This window comes from Dendropsophus ebraccatus, chromosome 6 (genome assembly GCF_027789765.1).
Source record: "Dendropsophus ebraccatus isolate aDenEbr1 chromosome 6, aDenEbr1.pat, whole genome shotgun sequence".
NCBI lineage: Eukaryota > Metazoa > Chordata > Amphibia > Anura > Hylidae > Dendropsophus > Dendropsophus ebraccatus.
The window spans coordinates 131,243,577-131,262,711 of NC_091459.1; the positions used below are offsets into that span (position 1 = coordinate 131,243,577).

The 19,135-nt window shown below is 42.8% G+C and overlaps 1 protein-coding gene across 4 annotated transcripts in view; it reads right to left on the reverse strand.

The window, feature by feature from the left end:
* Nucleotides 1-19,135, reverse strand: part of UGGT1 (UDP-glucose glycoprotein glucosyltransferase 1) — a 53,529-nt gene that overhangs the window by 18,158 nt on the left and 16,236 nt on the right. For 3 of the 4 annotated variants that reach the window (XM_069973029.1, XM_069973030.1, XM_069973031.1), the window contains exons 8-26: nucleotides 19,011-19,089; nucleotides 17,560-17,660; nucleotides 16,459-16,558; nucleotides 14,498-14,558; nucleotides 13,423-13,514; nucleotides 11,844-11,994; nucleotides 11,423-11,542; nucleotides 11,225-11,310; nucleotides 10,288-10,423; nucleotides 9,508-9,639; nucleotides 8,706-8,870; nucleotides 7,869-7,989; nucleotides 7,140-7,238; nucleotides 5,215-5,238; nucleotides 3,906-4,000; nucleotides 2,619-2,825; nucleotides 2,339-2,470; nucleotides 455-585; nucleotides 274-369 (exon numbers count right to left, since the gene is read on the reverse strand). In XM_069973029.1, the coding sequence (XP_069829130.1) occupies nucleotides 274-369; nucleotides 455-585; nucleotides 2,339-2,470; nucleotides 2,619-2,825; nucleotides 3,906-4,000; nucleotides 5,215-5,238; nucleotides 7,140-7,238; nucleotides 7,869-7,989; nucleotides 8,706-8,870; nucleotides 9,508-9,639; nucleotides 10,288-10,423; nucleotides 11,225-11,310; nucleotides 11,423-11,542; nucleotides 11,844-11,994; nucleotides 13,423-13,514; nucleotides 14,498-14,558; nucleotides 16,459-16,558; nucleotides 17,560-17,660; nucleotides 19,011-19,089 (2,128 nt within the window). The remainder of the gene's footprint in view (nucleotides 1-273; nucleotides 370-454; nucleotides 586-2,338; nucleotides 2,471-2,618; nucleotides 2,826-3,905; nucleotides 4,001-5,214; nucleotides 5,239-7,139; nucleotides 7,239-7,868; nucleotides 7,990-8,705; nucleotides 8,871-9,507; nucleotides 9,640-10,287; nucleotides 10,424-11,224; nucleotides 11,311-11,422; nucleotides 11,543-11,843; nucleotides 11,995-13,422; nucleotides 13,515-14,497; nucleotides 14,559-16,458; nucleotides 16,559-17,559; nucleotides 17,661-19,010; nucleotides 19,090-19,135) is intronic. The other variant, XM_069973032.1, reaches the window with a different exon arrangement.

The window sequence follows — 19,135 nt, forward strand, 5'->3', positions numbered from 1 at the left end:
AATCGTCCTGTGTAATAGGGCCCTTACTGCCTATCCACATAATTTTATAACCCTGTAATGATCTTTTACAGATCATAAGTACAGGGAACTCTCGTCCTTTGTGTGAATGAAAAGCGGGTGAGCTTGCGGGCCACTCTTTTCCCGTTTCTGAGGCTGGTGGATACAGCCCGCCCTGTACCCCGCTATCATCTGCAGTCTCATAGACAATGTATTGCCAACATGTGAGAAGCAGATACTGTAGGAACTCATAGGAACTCTGGAATACCATCTCACCTGTGCTGATCTTCAGTAAGCAGGTAGTCAATCCTTCCTTCGCCCTTTGGTTGAGAGGAGAGAAGACCATCCACTCTCATGACCAGATCGCTGGCACTATATAAAGTAAAGCAGAACATTTCATCTGAAGTCTCTGATCACAGAGTGACCGGAACAGATGTCATATTAGAAAGGAACCTACTGATCTTCCTCCACTCCAAGCTTCTGGATGTGAGACTTGATCTTCTGGGCAGAGGTCTTCAGGATGAGGTTCTCCAGAAGGTGGAAATCATCCTGGTTAAATATTTCAACATCCCTCAGTGGTCCGATAATCTACACAGAAATCAGAGGGTAAGTAGGCCAGAAAGGTAGCGTGAAGTATACAGGAAGTCTGGTCAGCTGAGCTCACGTGTTTTGTCTTAGTAAGGTCCCTAATCTGAGACACCATGGTTTTTATATGTGGTTGGAAAATGACCCAGCTGGTGGGATGAATGGCTGAATATTTAAAGCGTACCTGTCACTTTAAATAACTATCACTGAGACATGTCACAAGTTTACAACACTGAGACCCTGACAGATCAATAGAAGCAGCGGGGAAACAAGTGCAGGGTGGAAGCTTCTCTCCCAACTTTCTATGGTCCCATAGACTTACATTGAGAGTCTGCCACGATCACATGACACAGAGCCGAAGGAGAAAGTGTTAAAGGGGTACTCCACTCAAACATAACTTTTGATATGTTGCTGATCATGTTGAGACTGCAATTCATTCCATACTCGTTATTATCTATTCAGTCTCCTCCCCCCAGTTCTGAGCTACTGCTAAAAACACAAAAATCTAAGAGTAAGCCTTTCTCTCTGTCTCCCCCTCCCTCCCTTCTGAGACAGATTATGTAAGTAAGTCCCTGGCAGGCTTTATCTGCAACATTGTAGCTTCTCTGCAATCCTGGTAGGCTAATCACAGTAAGTTCATTAGCAACTTGACCTCAGAATAACCCTCCCAGCATTTCAGAAGCTAAAAAGTTGCAGATGAAGCCTGCCAGGCTTACATCAGCTGTTTCAGAAGGGAGGGAGAGAAAAGCTCACACACAGGTTTCTGTGTCTTCAGCAGAAAGCAGCAGCTCAAAACTGGGGGAAGGAGACTGAATAGAAAATAACAAGTATGGAAGGAATTCTTAGTCTCACCATGCCATGAGCAGCAACATATGAAGAGTTATGTTTGAGTGGAATACCCCTTTAAGCACATACTTCTCCCGGCTCATTCAAGCAATCAGACCCCAACCACTCAAAACCTTTCATTTTATTGCATATCCAAGTGCAAAATGGTCCATGTTTTAAGCTACAATGGTATTTATCAAGCATTTTGCTCTAGGATATGCAATAAACACTTGAAGATATCTTGCACAATTTTGGATGCTGTTGGACTTTCTCACCTTCATGCCTACAGGTTGGCACCTGGGATTGGCGGTATTTTGGCATGAATCTACCCCTCTACCTGACAATTGGACTTACATCCAAGGTGTTGGTGCTATTCTCTCATATGTCTTGATGACAGGTCAAAAGATTTTTAAAGTGACAGTTCAATTTAATACACGGTCATACTGAGAAAGCATGAAATAAAAACTTAAGAAAACTTTCTGGACTTGAGGGGTTAAATCACATATCCCAACAACATAAACAGATGAAAAGGACATTTAGGCTACGTTCACACTACGTATTTTTACATTATATAACGGCCGTTTAATGACATTGTACAATTACATTATACCTTATGGAATCACGGCCGTAGTGTATACACTGTGTAATTGACTGGTCTATTTTATGCAGCCGCTATACACTGTACAAGATAGTCTGTTCTCACAATGTAAAGTACGTCTCCCAGCCATACTTTACATTGTTCTCTATGGCTAACTGGAGAGCAAGCACACCCGAATGTGCCCGCATTCCAATTAAAATTAAGTGATGTTCATCTGATGAACATCTGAGACATCTGCCGTTGTCTGACACATCAAAGACTGGCCATGTCAAACAACGGCCGATGTTCTCACATAGTGTGAACGTGGCCTTACTGTCATACAGAAATACTGACCCGTCCATTGCCTATAATGGCTCGCTCTCCTTTCTTCAGCTTTAGGACGTCACGGCTGTATGCGGCATGGGAGAGTATGAAATCCACCTTTGGAGAGTCATAAGCTTCACGGAAAAGACTGACGTCCATTCCCTGAGGAGGAAGCGGAGTACAGAGCAATAAGGTAACATAATCTATAGGTAAAGTAAGATGTAGGACAGCCAATTCAGCCTGGCAATGTACTGGTGCTCAGGAAGACATGAGCTTCATGTCATTAGCCTCCTACATCCACATGACGTACCCCAACCGCAAATTCTGCGATGTCCTGTCCGGCCTCCAGCGCCCGTGCGTTCTCTTCTTTGAGGATTTTGGTGATGAAGTTCTTAGCGTTGTTGGATTTTTGGGTCTGGAGCGCGGCCCATATAGCCCTGCCGATACGAGTGGTCTCTGTGGACGGATCCTTGCTGGGATTGTTGATCATGCCAATTCTTATGTTGTTGCTGGTTTTCTTGAAAAAAAAATATTGAAAAAAAAAAAATAAAAATGTCATCTATGTGCACAGAGAGGATCCGCCTTGTTCTAGGCTACAGCCACATGTGGTGGAACTGCTGCAAGTATCTCCAGACTCCCTGCTCCTGTACAGCACTAAGCAGTGATGCATATGGTACTGTAAGCATCGCCAATCACTGTACATTTGTACTGACCTGAGGCATGTAGTGAGCCGTGGTACTGTATGCATCATGGTTCATTACAGTATATTCTCTATACTGGGTGAAAGTGATATCAGGGACAAAGTATACTATACTGTATGCACCACTGGTCACTACTGTATAGGAGCAGGGAGTCTGGGCATAAGCGAGAGTCCCTGCTCCTCTAAGGTAGTGCACCTAAATGTGACTCAGATTGTGCTCTGCAGAAAACCTACAGCATTACCATCACATGTGCCCATAGGCTTTAAGTTTTTTACCAATAAAGTCTCACTTAAAGGGGTGCTCCAAAGGGTGTCAAACTGGAGTCAAAAAGTTATACAGATTGGTAAATGACATCTATTTAAGTATTTTAGCACTTATCAGCTGCTGTATGTCCTGCAGGAAGTGGTGTATTCTTTCCAGTCTGACACAGTGCTCTCTGCTGCCACCTCTGTCAATGTCTGGAACTGTCAAGAGCAGCAGCAAATCCCCAAAGAAAACCTCTCCTGCTCTGGGCAGTTCCTGACATGGACAGAGGTGGCAGCAGAGAGCACTGTGTCACACTTGAAAGAATACACCACTTCCTGCAGGACATACAGCAGCTGATAAGTACTAAAAGACTTGGGGGTTTTTTCTTAATAGAAGTAAATTAAAAATCTATATAACTTTCTGACATCGATTGAAAAAACCCCCCTCAGATCTCAGATCAGGTGTGGAGAGACGTAACTGCACACTGAGCAGTACAGCTACTGAAGCAACCATCCAAAGCAAAGTCCACATTCACTTTCATTAGCTGTGATGCAGGTATGACGACACTTTGGCGGCATCACCCGTCAGTCATGGTGTAGCCGCGGCCTCCATCATACACATCTGATGCTGTGATTCAGCTCACAACTTACCTGGTGCTTTATGGCGTCGTACAGCAGCTGACGTCCAGAAGGTGTGTCAAAGTCTCCCACTATCCAAAATGTGACTGGTCTGACAAAAGAGTCATCTGCACCAAACAGAGAAGAGAATGTAAAGGATGTGTAATGTACAGCACAGGATCTACTGGACATGTAACAGTGTATACCCCTAATGCTATACTATATGTACAGGAGGATGTATGGAACCTAAATGAGGTTTACATAAAAAAATAATCTGTAACTTTTTATATTTGAAAACTCTACTTTTTATATTAAATATACCCATACTCTTTATATTACTTACACCCATACTCTTTATATTACTTATACCCATACTCTTTATATTAATTACACCCATACTCTTTATATTACTTACACCCATACTCTTTATATATTACTTATACCCATACTCTTTATATTACTTATACCCATACTCTTTATATTACTTATACCCATACTCTTTATATATTACTTATACCCATACTCTTTATATTACTTATACCCATACTCTTTATATTACTTATACCCATACTCTTTATATTAATTACACCCATACTCTTTATATTAATTACACCCATACTCTTTATATTACTTATACCCATACTCTTTATATTAATTACACCCATACTCTTTATATTACTTATACCCATACTCTTTATATTAATTACACCCATACTCTTTATATTACTTACACCCATACTCTTTATATTACTTACACCCATACTCTTTATATTAAATATACCCATACTCTTTATATTAAATATACCCATACTCTTTATATTACTTATACCCATACTCTTTATATTAAAGTCAGCTAAGCCTGCCACATATATAAGGTGTATGGCAACCCCTGGCTCTCCAATGACAGATGACGTCAGTGGAGATAGGGGTCAGGCATGATGGGATTTTTACTGCCCAACCCTGTTGTTCTTGAAGGGACAAGCCAGCACCAGAGCTGTCTGACTGCCACTTCCCCTTCCCCTTAAATGTGATACTTGTCACATGAGTAAATTAAAAATAAAAAAATGCAAAATAAAATATATATAACAAAAGAAAAATATATTTAAAAAATAATCTGAGAAGTCATGCAAAGTTAGAGGTGTTTGGTAAAGTTACATGCAGAGAAGTGATGTGAAACAACATGCACATTGAAGAAGTTTTTCATTATACCAAATAACCTACATAAATATACTAGTTGCTGCTGTACTAACGTTCCTATTTTATATCATGAAAAGCTACTTCAACCCGTAAAGTGAATCAGGCAAAACACCAAAGATAAGCATGCAAAGTGCACTGGGATTACCATAGATCTCCTTGGAGGACATTCCTGGACCACACAAAGACAGAGATGGAAGGGAAAACAAAAGTTATGAGCAGAAAGAGAATAAACAACCATTCCTGACCCACCGATACAAACATAGGACAGCCCGGAGTACAGGAGCTCAAGGAAGTAGGAAGGTGAGGGATAGGGGTCATGTACATAAATAGTGTGATATACATGGACTGAGGGCTGAGGTAATTCTATGATTATACAGATGGGACTATTCTGGGGGGTGTCTTGTGTGTATTATTGTTGCTAAATTGTTGGGGGACTATAAATTGTTCCCTGGGACTATATTAGGATCAAATGATCATTGGTGATGCAACTCCCACGACCCCTGACGACCATCTGACTAAAAAAGTTGTGTCATGGCAGCCTTCGAGACATAGCACCATACATTTGATAGTGGCCCTTTTGTTCCAAGGTGCAATACTAGGTGCAGCCACTACTGAATAAATGGCGCTGTGCCTCAGTATTACATACAGTCCTTATGGCTAGGTAAATTCCAATGTGGTGCAATGAATGAGAGGACTAATGGTGTGTGTGTGTGTGTGTGTGTGTATACACACACACACATATATATATATATATATATATATATATATATACAATCACCGTCCACTTTATTAGGTACACCATGCTAGTAACGGGTTGGACCTCCTTTTGCCTTCACAACTGCCTCAATTCTTGGTGGCATAGATACAACAAGGTGCTGGAAGCTTCCTCAGAGATTTTGGTCCATATTGACATGATGGCATCACACAGTTGCCGCAGATTTGTCGGCTGCACATCCATGATGCGAATCTCCCGTTCCACCACATCCCAAAGATGCTCTATTGGATTGAGATCTGGTGACTGTGGAGGCCATTGGAGTACAGTGAACTCATTGTCATGTTCAAGAAACCAGTCTGAGATGATTCTAGCTTTATGACATGGCGCATTATCCTGCTGAAAGTAGCCATCAGATGTTGGGTACATTGTGGTCATAAAGGGATGGACATGGTCAGCAACAATACTCAGGTAGGCTGTGGGGTTGCAACGATGCTCAATTGGTACCAAGGGGCCCAAAGAGTGCCAAGAAAATATTCCCCACACCATGACACCACCACCACCAGCCTGAACCGTTGATACAAGGCAGGATGGATCCATGCTTTCATGTTGTTGACGCCAAATTCTGACCCTACCATCCGAATGTCGCAGCAGAAATCGAGACTCATCAGACCAGGCAACGTTTTTCAAAACGCTTGTGCAAATTGTAGCCTCAGTTTCCTGTTCTTAGCTGAAAGGAGTGGCACCCGGTGTGGTCTTCTGCTGCTGTAGCCCATCTGCCTCAAAGTTGGACGTACTGTGCGTTCAGAGATGCTCTTCTGCCTACCTTGGTTGTAACGGTTGGCTATTTGAGTCACTGTTGCCTTTCTATCAGCTCGAACCAGTCTGCCTATTCTCCTCTGACCTCCGGCAGTTCTGTGGGCGGAAATGCCTTGTTGATGCCGCTCACTGGATGTTTTTTCTTTTTCGGACCATTCTCTGTAAACCCTAGAGATGGTTGTGCGTGAAAATCCCAGTAGATCAGCAATTTCTGAAATACTCAGACCAGCCCTTCTGGCACCAACAACCATGCCACGTTCAAAGGCACTCACATCACCTTTCTTCCCCATACTGATGCTCGGTTTGAACTGCAGGAGATTGTCTTGACCATGTCTACATGCCTAAATGCACTGAGTTGCCGCCATGTGATTGGCTGATTAGAAATTAAGTGGTAACGTGCAGTTGGACAGGTGTACCTAATAAAGTGGCCGGTGAGTGTATATATATATTCAATATAAAACTCGATCTTTGCCATCTCAAACCACTGAATGTTATCTGTCAGGGTTTTTTACATGAGGCCGCAGCGCTTCTTCTCTTACCTTTCTTAGTGAGGTAGTTCATACTGTTGGCTATGGCCGCACTCTTAGCACTGGAGTCCAGCACGCTAAATCTGGCATAGTCGTCCACAAAGAAGTTATCTGCAAGGCACAGAACCGTCAGGAGAGACATGCACAATGACAAGGAATATTTCAGGTGGATGTTACTACATAAGAATGTGCTGGGATTCCCATTCAGTGACTACAAGCAGATGATAATTTCAATAATAATTAAAATGTTATTTAAAATAAATTTTAATTTAATTTAAAATAATTACATTTTTAAAAGTTTAATCCCATTGGAAGACATTTACGGCATGTGCACAGTATATACCATGCCCGATAGATGAGCATCCCATTCCCAGGAACCATGTTTATACTGGGGGTCCCCCAACCTCTGTTCTGTCTAATGGGATGGCCAAACCCCACTGCATCTATAAAGAGAATGAATGGAGAGGTGGGTGCATACGGGTGCAGCTCCCTCTATTTTTTTTTTTATGGCACTGATAGAATCAGCCAAGCAAGAGGCATATGCATCAGTGATGTAAGGGAATTAGTTGGGATTTAGACCCTTTGCCCTATTAGAACGCATCGAGAACCACAGGGTCCCCCCAAACAAGATCATGTATAAGTTAATATGAAGAGCCCAGAATAAAACCTTGAGGGCTTGTCCCCTTTACACCAAGTTACAGAGTATAAAATGGATTCTGCAGGAGGATCTTGGTGACTTACTGGTGGCAGTGAGGTCCAGGTATTGACGTTCCACTTCAAGGATGCGCAAGTTGATCCGGGGGACTACATTAGGCTGAGCCATTATGTAATCCACAACATCATTGTCATTTGTCAGTTCCCCCTGAGAAAAAGAAAAAAAAAAAACTTATGGTCTGAGCAGCTCCTTACAAGGTGAGTGGTGCTGTTTCTGGAAGAAAGCAGCCATGTTTTTCTAATCCTGGATATCCCCTTTAAGACATGCCCTGGTTTTTCCCCATGCTGTACACATTGCAGCTCGGCTTGTTCAGATTGGTTGCTGTATATGATCACAAGCCCACCACAAGCTTAATAAGAAGCCAATGTATGGAGAAATGGAGACATTTACTTTGTAAAAATGGCAAAATAAGCTAAAACCAACAGAGAAAAAATGCCCCCCCCCCCTCTTAAATATAATAAAAGAAATGAGCTTTAAAGGAGTACTGCGGCAATTTTTTTTAACCAGTCTAAGTTAGTTATATAGATGTGTCATTTATTTCTATTTAAAAAACTCCAGTCTTCCAGTATTTATCAGCTGCTGTATGTCCTGCAGGAAGTGGTGTATTCTTTCCAGTGGCTCTCTGCTGCCACCTCTGTTCGTGTCAGGAACTCTCCAGAGCAGGAGAGGTTTTCTATGGGGATTTGCTATTGCTCTGGACAGTTCCTGACACGGACAGCGGTGGCAGCAGAGAGCACTGTGTCAGACTGGAAAGAATACACCACTACCTGCAGGACATACAGCAGTGACGGCTCATACAGGATAAGGAGAGCATGGCACAAGTTTTAAGGGTCACATGAAAGCGTCAAGATGACAGGTCTCACCAGATACACGGCTTTCTGGAAGAAAGTGGTTGACTCCAGGATTTTGTGCATGGTGGCGGTCTCCAGTTCATCTGGATCGAGCTGGTCTTTTTGAAATGGGATTCCATTGAAGAGAACCACAGGAAGCGGGGACAGTCCGGTCTGCAGGAAGTACTCCTTCCCCTCCTGAAAAAAACGGGAGAGGGGTGGTCATCATCATGGTACAGATCATAGACAACTTATCATCCGAGATGCAGCCATACATGATTTATCCCCCTAATCTAGGACCATGTGATAAGGCCAATGTATTCAGACCTTTCCTACTTCTGCAGTGTTAGGCTGGGTTCACACTAGCATAATACGAATGCAGCCAAATTACAGCCACAATCTTGGCATGACTGCTAGTCTGATGACCTAATGGGTTAGTTGGGGGAAAGATCAGAAGCAACGTGAGAAAACACTGCTTTATTGAAAGAGTAGTAGATGCTTGGAACAAACTTCCAGCAGATGTGGTAGGTAAATCTGCAGTAAAGCCGCATTCACACGTTCAGACGACAGAGCCGCACAGCTGGGGGGGGGGGGTCCGTTACATGAATTCCACGTCAGTGTTCCGTGCAGAACACGGAACGTGTGAATGCGGCCTAAGTGACTGTAAACCTGCCTGGGAAAAACATATGTCTATTCTAAGATAATAAGAAGGGAAATACTATAAGGGCAGACTAAATAGAGCAGGAGGGCTTTTTCTGCCAACAATCTTCTATGTTTCTATAATCTTTACGTATAGCTTTATGTTTTATATGAAGAATATTAAGGATACTTTTACCTTTCTATTCTGGTCATACGCAGAGTCTCGGCCCAAAATACTGCTCAGCTCTACGTAGCGATACTTCTCCTCCAGGACACTGGTGACGTGTTTCACTGTCAGCTTTTCACCAGTCCGCACCTTGTTGTAGATCTGCACAGAAAAAATTTATTATCGGTGAAAAGAATATTTACACCCATGACTTGGGTTTTCTTCTATTTGCACAATTCGTGCCCCATCTGGGGTTGTTACTCATTGGTATAACTAAGAGGTCTACTTAAAGTCCAGAATGGAGCGTGCTGTACCAGCCATACACTAAATGGTTATTACAGCAATAATCGGAGATAAAAACCTGATCACTTAAGGGGTTCTCCTCTTTGGACAATCCCTACAGTGATCGGCTATGACCGGTGGGGAAAGCTTTAGTTTCCCTGCAGAGGAGATGAGGTATTACACAGTTCTCATTCATATCAATGGGTTGTATGTGTAGGATAGGACAGACACACTTTGTTCAGCATCCTCGGCCAGAGTAAGGGCCCTATAACACGGAGCGATAATCTGCTGAAACCAGCTCATTCGGCAGATTAATGCTCCGTGTAATAAAGACAACAATTAGCTCATGAAAACAGTCATCGGCTGATCGCATATTTAGGTCCTGACCTAAAATAATTGGCCACCGACCCCACATTGCTACATGTAATAGTGATACGTGGCTGACACCTGATATTTTCAGGATAGGTGCTATATTTTGACTCATTGACATTTCAATTCCTAAAAAAAACAAACAAAAAAAACACCTACTGATACAATCATTTGGAAAGCGTCATAGTTATCCTCCTCATCCGCCACGTAGTTGAAAGTCCTTAGTAGAGCAACACCCGCATCTTCGAAACCATCCACCTCTTCATCATCATTGACTACAAACACTAGACCGATCCTGCAAGACAAAGCCAACATCTTAACAAATGTGGGGAAACAAAGTGACCTCTAGTGGTGGCAGAATGAACTGCATTACAAGAATGGAAAACTCCTTTGTACTTTCATCATTAAATGGAAAGTCTCATAACAAATGAAAAAAAAAAAAATGAAAAAAAGCAAGTCCTTGTGTCTCCTTTGCACCAATCCTGGGTTTCGCTGATGGCCACGGGCTGTCATTTTCAGCTGGAATCCGGGTACGTCACATGCCCGGCTCTTCCAGCTGTGTTGTCATGGCCCGGCCGAACAATTGCCTGCCTTAGTCACTGATTGGCTGACCAGGCAATTGCTCTGCTGGGTATGTGACGTTAAAGCTGCAGGAGGCCAGTGACTGTGAGCTGGACCCGGGACCAGTGATACAGTGCACAAGGATAGGTAAGTATAATTTGTTTATTATGTTCCTGCCCCCTCCCCCCTGCCTTTTGGGTATTTTTTATTGTCATGGACTTTTCCTTTAACAACAATAAACCTTGTATAAGATGAGAGACTATGTTAGGAAATATTAGTATAAGGGTAAAAATGTAAGTTAAGTGTGTGAACTGCAGATGCCTATGCTGGTGCAATGCCGAAGTAATAGGTACAAAAGTCCTGACTTATTATCCTATTCAGGACCCTTAGCAACTTGCTAGAATTGCAGTTACAAGAGGTGTCTTTTGCTAAGAAGGACCAAACATTGATAGGACAGTCCCCTGACTTCAATAAGGCGTAAAACTTTAATATCAGCCATGAAGACTGGTAAAATGTGGTTAAAAGCAAGCAATACCTCAATGGGATGTGGTTACTGAGGAACATCTCCGCTACATTGATCAGCTCAGAAGTAGATTCCTGCTCTGGATCAATGAAAAGAACCTGGAGACAAACACAAGATTAATGCAGGGATGACTGCTATAAAAAACCTGTTACTTCTTAAAGTTTTACATTTGTTTTGTACAATCCAACGAGAGACTGAAGCACCACTTACAAAGTTGTGGAAGTTCTTGCGTATTTGTCTAATGACTCCGGGGAAGGTGGGACGGAGCAGCTCCTGAATGTTGTACGGCCATGAGCTGTATCTGCCATCCAGCTCCAGGTTGTTCACCCACTGAAAAGAAAGCAGACAGGGAGAATATATAGGTGAATGTGAGAAGAAAAGCCATCGAATTGTACACGCTTTCAGGTATATGGGATGGAGAAGCGACTGGGATGAGTGTGCTTGCCGAAAGTTTGGGTCCGAACCTGAACGATTGGCATTTGGAGAAAGTGGATGGAGCCTGAGGACTGGCTGGAAAACAAGGGGGTGGATGAGATTTTTGTATAAATCCACATGCCTGAAGTGCAATGTGCAGCAATTCCATCCCAGAGGTGATAGGTGCAATGCTCAGGTCTTATAGGAAGTTAGTTACCGATATAGCCGGACTGCGGATATCCACAGCATAGTCGGAGTTGGAGGGCTGGATGTTGAGCTTGAGAACATTATGAAGTGCGGAGCCTTCTATACCCAAACGGTGGAGACCTTCCATCACCCGAGCCTCGCTGCGCAATACATCAAACAAGCTGCAATAACAAGAGAAACTTCAGATTGTGATGTGCACATATCACCGAGCAGATCTTTAACCCCTTTATGACCAAGCCCTTTGATGCACGGATGTCCGGGTCAAATTAATGCAATGTTCCTCTCCGCCTTCTAAGAGCCATAGTGCTGTTATTTTCCACCTACAGGGCTGGTTGGGGTGTCATTTTTTGCGCCATTATATCTAGTTTTTATTAATATCATATTGGTGTAACAGAAAATTTTGATCGCTTTTTATAAAAATTTTTCTAATATATAATTTTAAAAAATTGGCAATCCTGGTGTTTTTTTTTTTGTTTACGCCATTCACCATGCGGGAACAATAATGTTATATATTAATAAATCAGACAATTCCGCACGCTACGATATATAATATGTTTATTTATTTTAAATATTTTATACTGGGCAAGGGGCAATTTAAACTTTTATAGGGGTTTTTAATACATTTTAAAACTTTTTTAATCTATAGCATAGATTAGTGTTATCGGTGATTTATGCATAGAGCCTGCCTGAAGCAGACTCTATGCATAGAATGCCGATCCGAGAAAACAGAGGTAAGTGACTTACCCCCGCATGTCGGTACAACCGATCAGGACCAGGTGCTTGTCCTGTCACTGAGTACCCTAAAGGCCGTGATCGCTATAGATCACAGCATTTAAGGGGTTAATGACAGGCAGCTGCAGGGTCGCAGGGATCAGTCATTATGCTGGGATCCCCGGACACTGATGTGTGCAGGACTGCTCTCACTGCAGCGGTCCCACAAACATCAAACCCCTCACAGTCAGGAACATATATATACATTCCTAGTGCACGGAGTATGTGTGGCAGGAATGTATATATACGTATTGCTGATGTGAAGGGGTTAAAGGGCTCATCCTGGCTTAAAAGAACATGTTGGCTGCTTTCCTCAAGAAACAACACCACTCTTGTCCTCAGTTTGGATACGGGTTTTAAAGCTCAGTTCCACTGAAGTGAATGGAGCTAAATTGCAATACCACACATAACCTGTGGTGCTGTTTTTGCAAGAAAGTAGTGTGCATTTTGAAATCCCGAATAACCCCTTTGAGTATGAAGAAGCATATAACATATACTGTATAAGCTATTTCTCCTAAACCCCAGAGCTCTTAATAATTTTTAATAGTTGGAAGCTTTTATTAAAATCCTAAATATTTTGTTCCTTTAATCTCTAATTTATGAGACTAAATGAAATCTTCTTTTGGGTAGAACATCTTAAAGGGGCTTTCGGGGCTGAATTTACTGATGAAATATCTTGAGGATAAGTCATCAATATCAGATTGCTGTTTACCAGCGCTATAGCTATGTAGCAGCCAAGCCGCTGGTGGAGTTATATGTAACCCCCACCCCTCCACCCTTTAGAAGAGTCATCGTTTCTCCGCACACATTGACATTACCTGAAGATATCCTGACTGTCCAGGTCGACGTGCAGCCCATTAATAAACAGGCCGGAGTCTCCAGGCTGCAGGCCCAGGGTGCCCTTAAAGTACTGTGAAAGGGAAACAAGTATCAACAAGATCAGGTTGGCGCTTAATTGTATGAAATAGAGGTAATACAGCTACAATACCGGAATACAAGAATGGATTTCCAGCAGTATAACTTTCAGTAGAGAGCATATTTCCAAGAACCATACAGTCCCTTGCTGGCTTAGGTAAACTACATTACATGATACCTGCACTTTCATGATAAGCAGTCATGTGGAAATGAGAAGTAGTACTAATTCTGAATGTTATATAACTTGTATATAGAATTTTTACCAGTTTTCCGCCTGCAGATGTCATTTCTAAATTTTAGTTGTCTATGAACTGGTGGGTGTAGATTGCTGCTATCATGTCTCCTATATACTGCACTCACACAGAAGAGGGGATCTATCTCAGGAGCAGCAGCATGGAGGGCATTACAGAGCAGTACTGAGCAGTATAAGCTGTGCATCCAGCACTGGAGTGAGATATAACACATACTAGAGCTTTCAGTCTCACTCTACAGCTAACTCCACCTCCATAGACTTCTATGGGCGGCATAAAACTGTGAGATAGTAATATGTCTTCTCTTGAGACAGAGAAATCTTTCTATTTAATGTATTCTGTTAGGGGATGGGCAAAGCGAGAATGGCACGTTATCTCCACAAGTTTTTGCTGTTTCCATGGGTTGCTCCTCTCTATAGGCCAGAAAACATATCAATATCATGCAGGGGAATGAGAGTTTGTCTCTACTAAACTGGAGCCTGCTTTCCATTGACCTGAACTGGCTTGGTTGGTTCCCATTGAACTGAGTCATAGTAAGGCCGGCTTCATGTGCAGCTGCACAGCAAAACCAGCAAGAGCAAGCGAGTCCATGCGGGTTATTGGGAAACCATGTTAAAAACAAGTGTATAAGCGCCCAAAAACCACACTGCAAAACTGCGGCAATTTGCGCGGAATGCCTCAGGTTATGCTTTACAGTAACCGGCCGTGTGTGACATGCAAGCCTTACCTTTTGGTTCTCTTCTACCTCCATTCTCATTGCAGGGTCTACTACAGTCCTGGTTAATGATCTAGATATGAAACACAGAATATAAAGTGAACCAATATTACACACATTAACCTCTTAAGGACATAGGACGTACCGGTACGTCCTATGTCCTCATTAGCACTTCAAAGCGGGGCCGCGCGGCGGCCCCGCTTTGAAGTGCCGCGATCCCGGGTGCCGCGTGTAGCCCGGGACCGCCGCTATTAGCGGGCACGGTCCGATCGCCGTGCCCGCTAATTAGCTAATCGGAGGCAGCTGTCAAGGTTGACAGCTGCCTCCGATTACCGGAGGCAACGTTTCCCTGGTGTCTAGTGGGGGAGATCGCTCCTCCGGGACCTTGTCCCGGAGGAGCGATCTCCGTTACTGATGCCGGCCGGGGACGCATCCAAGATGGCGCCGTCCTCGGCTCGGCACTCGTTTGTTTCCGGCTGCAGCAGCCGAAAGCAAACGAGTGCCGATCTCATGGATCTCTGCAGCATATCTATGCTGCAGAGATCTCAATGAGAGATCCAAGTGTATATACTAGAAGTCCCCCAGGGGGGCTTCTAGTATATGTGTAAAAAAAAAAAAAAAAGTGTTGTTAATAGTAAAAATCCCCCTCCCCTAATAAAAGTCTGAATCACCCCCCTTTTCCCAGGTTTTAAATAAAAGTAAACAAATAAATAAATAAATAAACATGTTTGGTATCGCCGCGTGCGTAATCGCCCGAACTATTAATTAATCACATTCCTGATCTCGTACGGTAAACGGCGTCAGCGCAAAAAAATCCCAAAGTGCAAAATTGCGCATTTTTGGTCGCATCAAATCCAGAAAAAATGTAATAAAAAGCGATCAAAAAGTCGTATATGCGCAATCAAGGTACCGATAGAAAGATCACATCATGGCGCAAAAAATGACACCTCGCACAGCCCCATAGACCAAAGGATAAAAGCGCTATAAGCCTGGGAATGGAGAGATTTTAAGGAATGTATATTGGTTAACAACGGTTTGAATTTTTTACAGGCCATCAGATACAATATAAGTTTGCATGTTATATATCGTTTTAATCGTAACGACTTGAGGAACATGCATAACAAGTCAGTTTTACCCCAGGGTGAATGGCGTAAAAACACATTTCCCCCAAATAAAAGAAATGCGTTTTTTTTTTCAATTTCACCACACTTTGAATTTTTTTCTGGTTTTGCAGTGTACTTTATGCAAAAATTCAGCCTGTCATTGCAAAGTACAATTAGTGTGGCAAAAAATAAGGGGTCATGTGGGTTTCTAGGTGGAAAAATGCAAGTGCTATGACCTTTTAAACACAAGGAGGAAAAACCGAAAACGTAAAAACGAAAATGGGCCATGTCCTTAAAGGGTTAAAGAATCGCTGTCGTTTAAAAAATTTTCTGCAGAAATCAATAGTACAGGCGATTTTAAGAAACTTTGTCATTGGGTTTATTAGCCGAAAAATGCTTTTTTATCATGAAAAAGCAGTTTGAATCTCTCCCCCCTGTATTCATGGTTAACTATACAGAGGGGAGGGGTGGAGGGAGATGAGGCACCAAAACAGGACAACAAAGAGTTAATTTACAGCTACATCACCGGGCTATCTCCTCTGACAGTCAGCACTGACCTCTCTGACCTCTGAATACCGGCTTTCACACAGGTCCCACTGGGTAATCCTTTGTTCTCTGCTGGCGACTAATCTCCCTCCTCCCCCTCCCCTCTCCAAGAACAGACAGGGCCCGACTGATGTAAAAGAGTCGAGATTTCCTGATAATGAGCAGTGAATGAGAGAGAAAAGGGGGGGAGACCTTGGGAAAGTCTTTTTGAATGCAGATAATGGCATATTTGCCTAATAAACCCGATTACAAAGTTTCTTAAAGTCGCCTGGACTACTGATTTCTGCAAAAAAAAAAAAATAATAATTAAATGGGCTACGTTACCTGGCCTTAGTAGGGAAGTTCTGGCTCAGGTCCTTCATAACCTGCAGGGCCTCAGAAGAAGGAGCTGCTAGGATCTGAGCCGCTGTCTGGAAACTGAGATCTTAAAAAGAATAAACAACATTTTAAGTTGGAAAGGAAATGTACTGAGTTAGTAATGGATTTTTTTTACATTTAGTTATATAACTTTATTAAAAGTATACTTTTTTTTTCTTTTTACATTGAGTAGTAGCAGTAACGAGGGACACTCAGTACTGCTAGCAATACTGAGCCTCCTCCCCTGATGTCTATCCTAATGTATGTCAGCATTAAAGGGGTAGTCAAGCAGGGGAAAAAAATCAAATCAACTGGTTCCAGATATTTGTTATTTACTTTTATAAAAAAAAATCTCCAGTCTTCCAGTACTTATCAGCTGCTGTATATCCTGCAGGATGTGGTGTATTCTTCCCACTCTGACAGTGCTCTCTGCTGCCCCCTCTGTCCATGTCAGGAACTGTCCAGAGCTGTAGCAAATCCCCATAGAAAACCCCTCCTGTTCACCAGAATGGAAAGAATACACCACTTCCTGCAGGACACACAGCAGCTGATAAGAACTGGAAGACTTGAGGTTTTTTTTTTTGGTTTTTTTTTAAAGAAGTAAATTACAAATCTCTGACACTTCCTGACACCAGTTCTCCTTTAAAAAAAAAAAGACATTAAACATCATCCGAGGTTTTGTATCACTAGCGCTCCATGCAAATGGTCTGGGATCAAGGCTTCAGCAGCTCTGCAGTTCCCAACACAGCCACTGGTGGCAGCAGAGGGGCAGTTTTAACCATTACTGCTGCTACTCGATGCAAAAAAAATAAAATAAAATTCTTTAATAAACTTATCTAACTTTACGAAGTTTATTTCTACCAGAATACCCTTTCAGAATAAGACTTGGTTTGCACTATAAACCCAGGCTTCCATCTGGATTTTCATTGGATCATTTTCACTGTATTTTGATGGCACAAGCACTGCTCCATTACAGTTATTTAGGTTAGCCAGGGTTCTGAAATACTAATCTCTTATAGTCAAAGGCAGCCATGACTCTACGGCAATAGATAGTTCAGTTACAGATACCTTGTAGCTCCCACACTTTTAATGGTGACATCTCATTGGTACTTTCCACCAGATGTTTCCGCAGTTCCTTCAGCTGTTCTTGCAGTTCTGGATACAGCTGCCTGCAAAGAAAACACTTGTTAATTCATATTGCGGATACCCTGGTGAGTTGTTCCTGACAAGTGCAGCCGTTAATCTGCCATGAAATACAACGCTAAAAAAAAAAAAAAAAAAAAAAATCTGCAAGATTAGTGTAAACTGGTCACTGCAGATTATTCCCCCAGCAAGTCCAGAGGGAAAATCCACAGCATCTGAGCGCTGCGTGAACATACCCTTAAAGTAATTTCCAAACGTAGTCAAACTGCAGAATATATATGTTGTCACTGGGATCTATGAACCTTTTCATGAGACTATGGATATACCAACTATGGGTACTATTACACAGAAGGATAATCGGCCGAATCAGCGATATCCGTCTGATTATCGTTACGTGTAATAAACACAACGATCAGCCGATGACAACGATCATTGGCTGATCTTTGATATAGGTTTGGACCTATAATTGTCGGTCACCAACCGCACATCGCTACGTATAATAGCGGTGCACGGCCGGCGGCTGATAATTTGTTAAGTGCATACATTACCTATCCATGGTCCAGGGCTCTTCCTGCACTCTGCTTCTCCCCGGGACCCACGCACTGCAGCTTCAAGCGGCCTGTCTTAGCTGACAGGCCGCTCAGCCAATCACTGTCCGGGACCGCCGCCAGTGATTGGCTCAGCGGCCTGTCAGCTAAGACAGGCCGCTCTGAAGCTGCAGCGCACGGGACCCAGGGAGACGCAGAGAGCAGGAGGAACCCTGGACCATGGATAGGTAATGTATGCAGTTTAAGCAAGAGCTGCAAGGACATCTGTAACAATGTCCATGGAGCCCTTGTTAAACGATTATCGGGCCATGTAATCGGCCCAGTAAACGAACGCAGATCTAGCAGATCAGCGCTCGTTTACAGGTATTATCGGGCCCCCATCGGCCATGTAGTAACACCCTAAAAGTAGTTCTTACGAATTGTACAGCTTTGTATACACATGGTATGCCAAGGACCAACACTTTAGATCAGGGATGGGGAACCTTCAGCCCTCCAGCTGTAGCAAAACTACCATCCCCATCATGCCTGGACAGCCTTTGGCTGTCCAGGCATGATGGGAATTGTAGTTTTGCAACAGCTATAGGGCCGAAGGTTCCCCATCCCTACTTTAGACTGATATAGGAACATAGAGTGCACAGTAACTACTAGAAACAATTACAGGACGTGGGAGAAATGCAGTGGAAATAGAAATGCTTGAGTGACTGAGGCACATGGTAAGCCGGCCAGCATTTACATAGAAGCTCATACTTAACAAGAAGTACAATCCCCATCGAGCCTGGACGGTAACACAACATGACAATATACACATTAAAGTGGGTGTTACTGTACCTGAGTTTTCCAAAGAGAAAACCTTGAACCTCGTCCACCGGATCATTGTCCCCAACCACGGTGGCATTTATATTGTTACCTACAATAAAGAGGATAAATGTAGAAAAGAGCTCAATGTAATGATG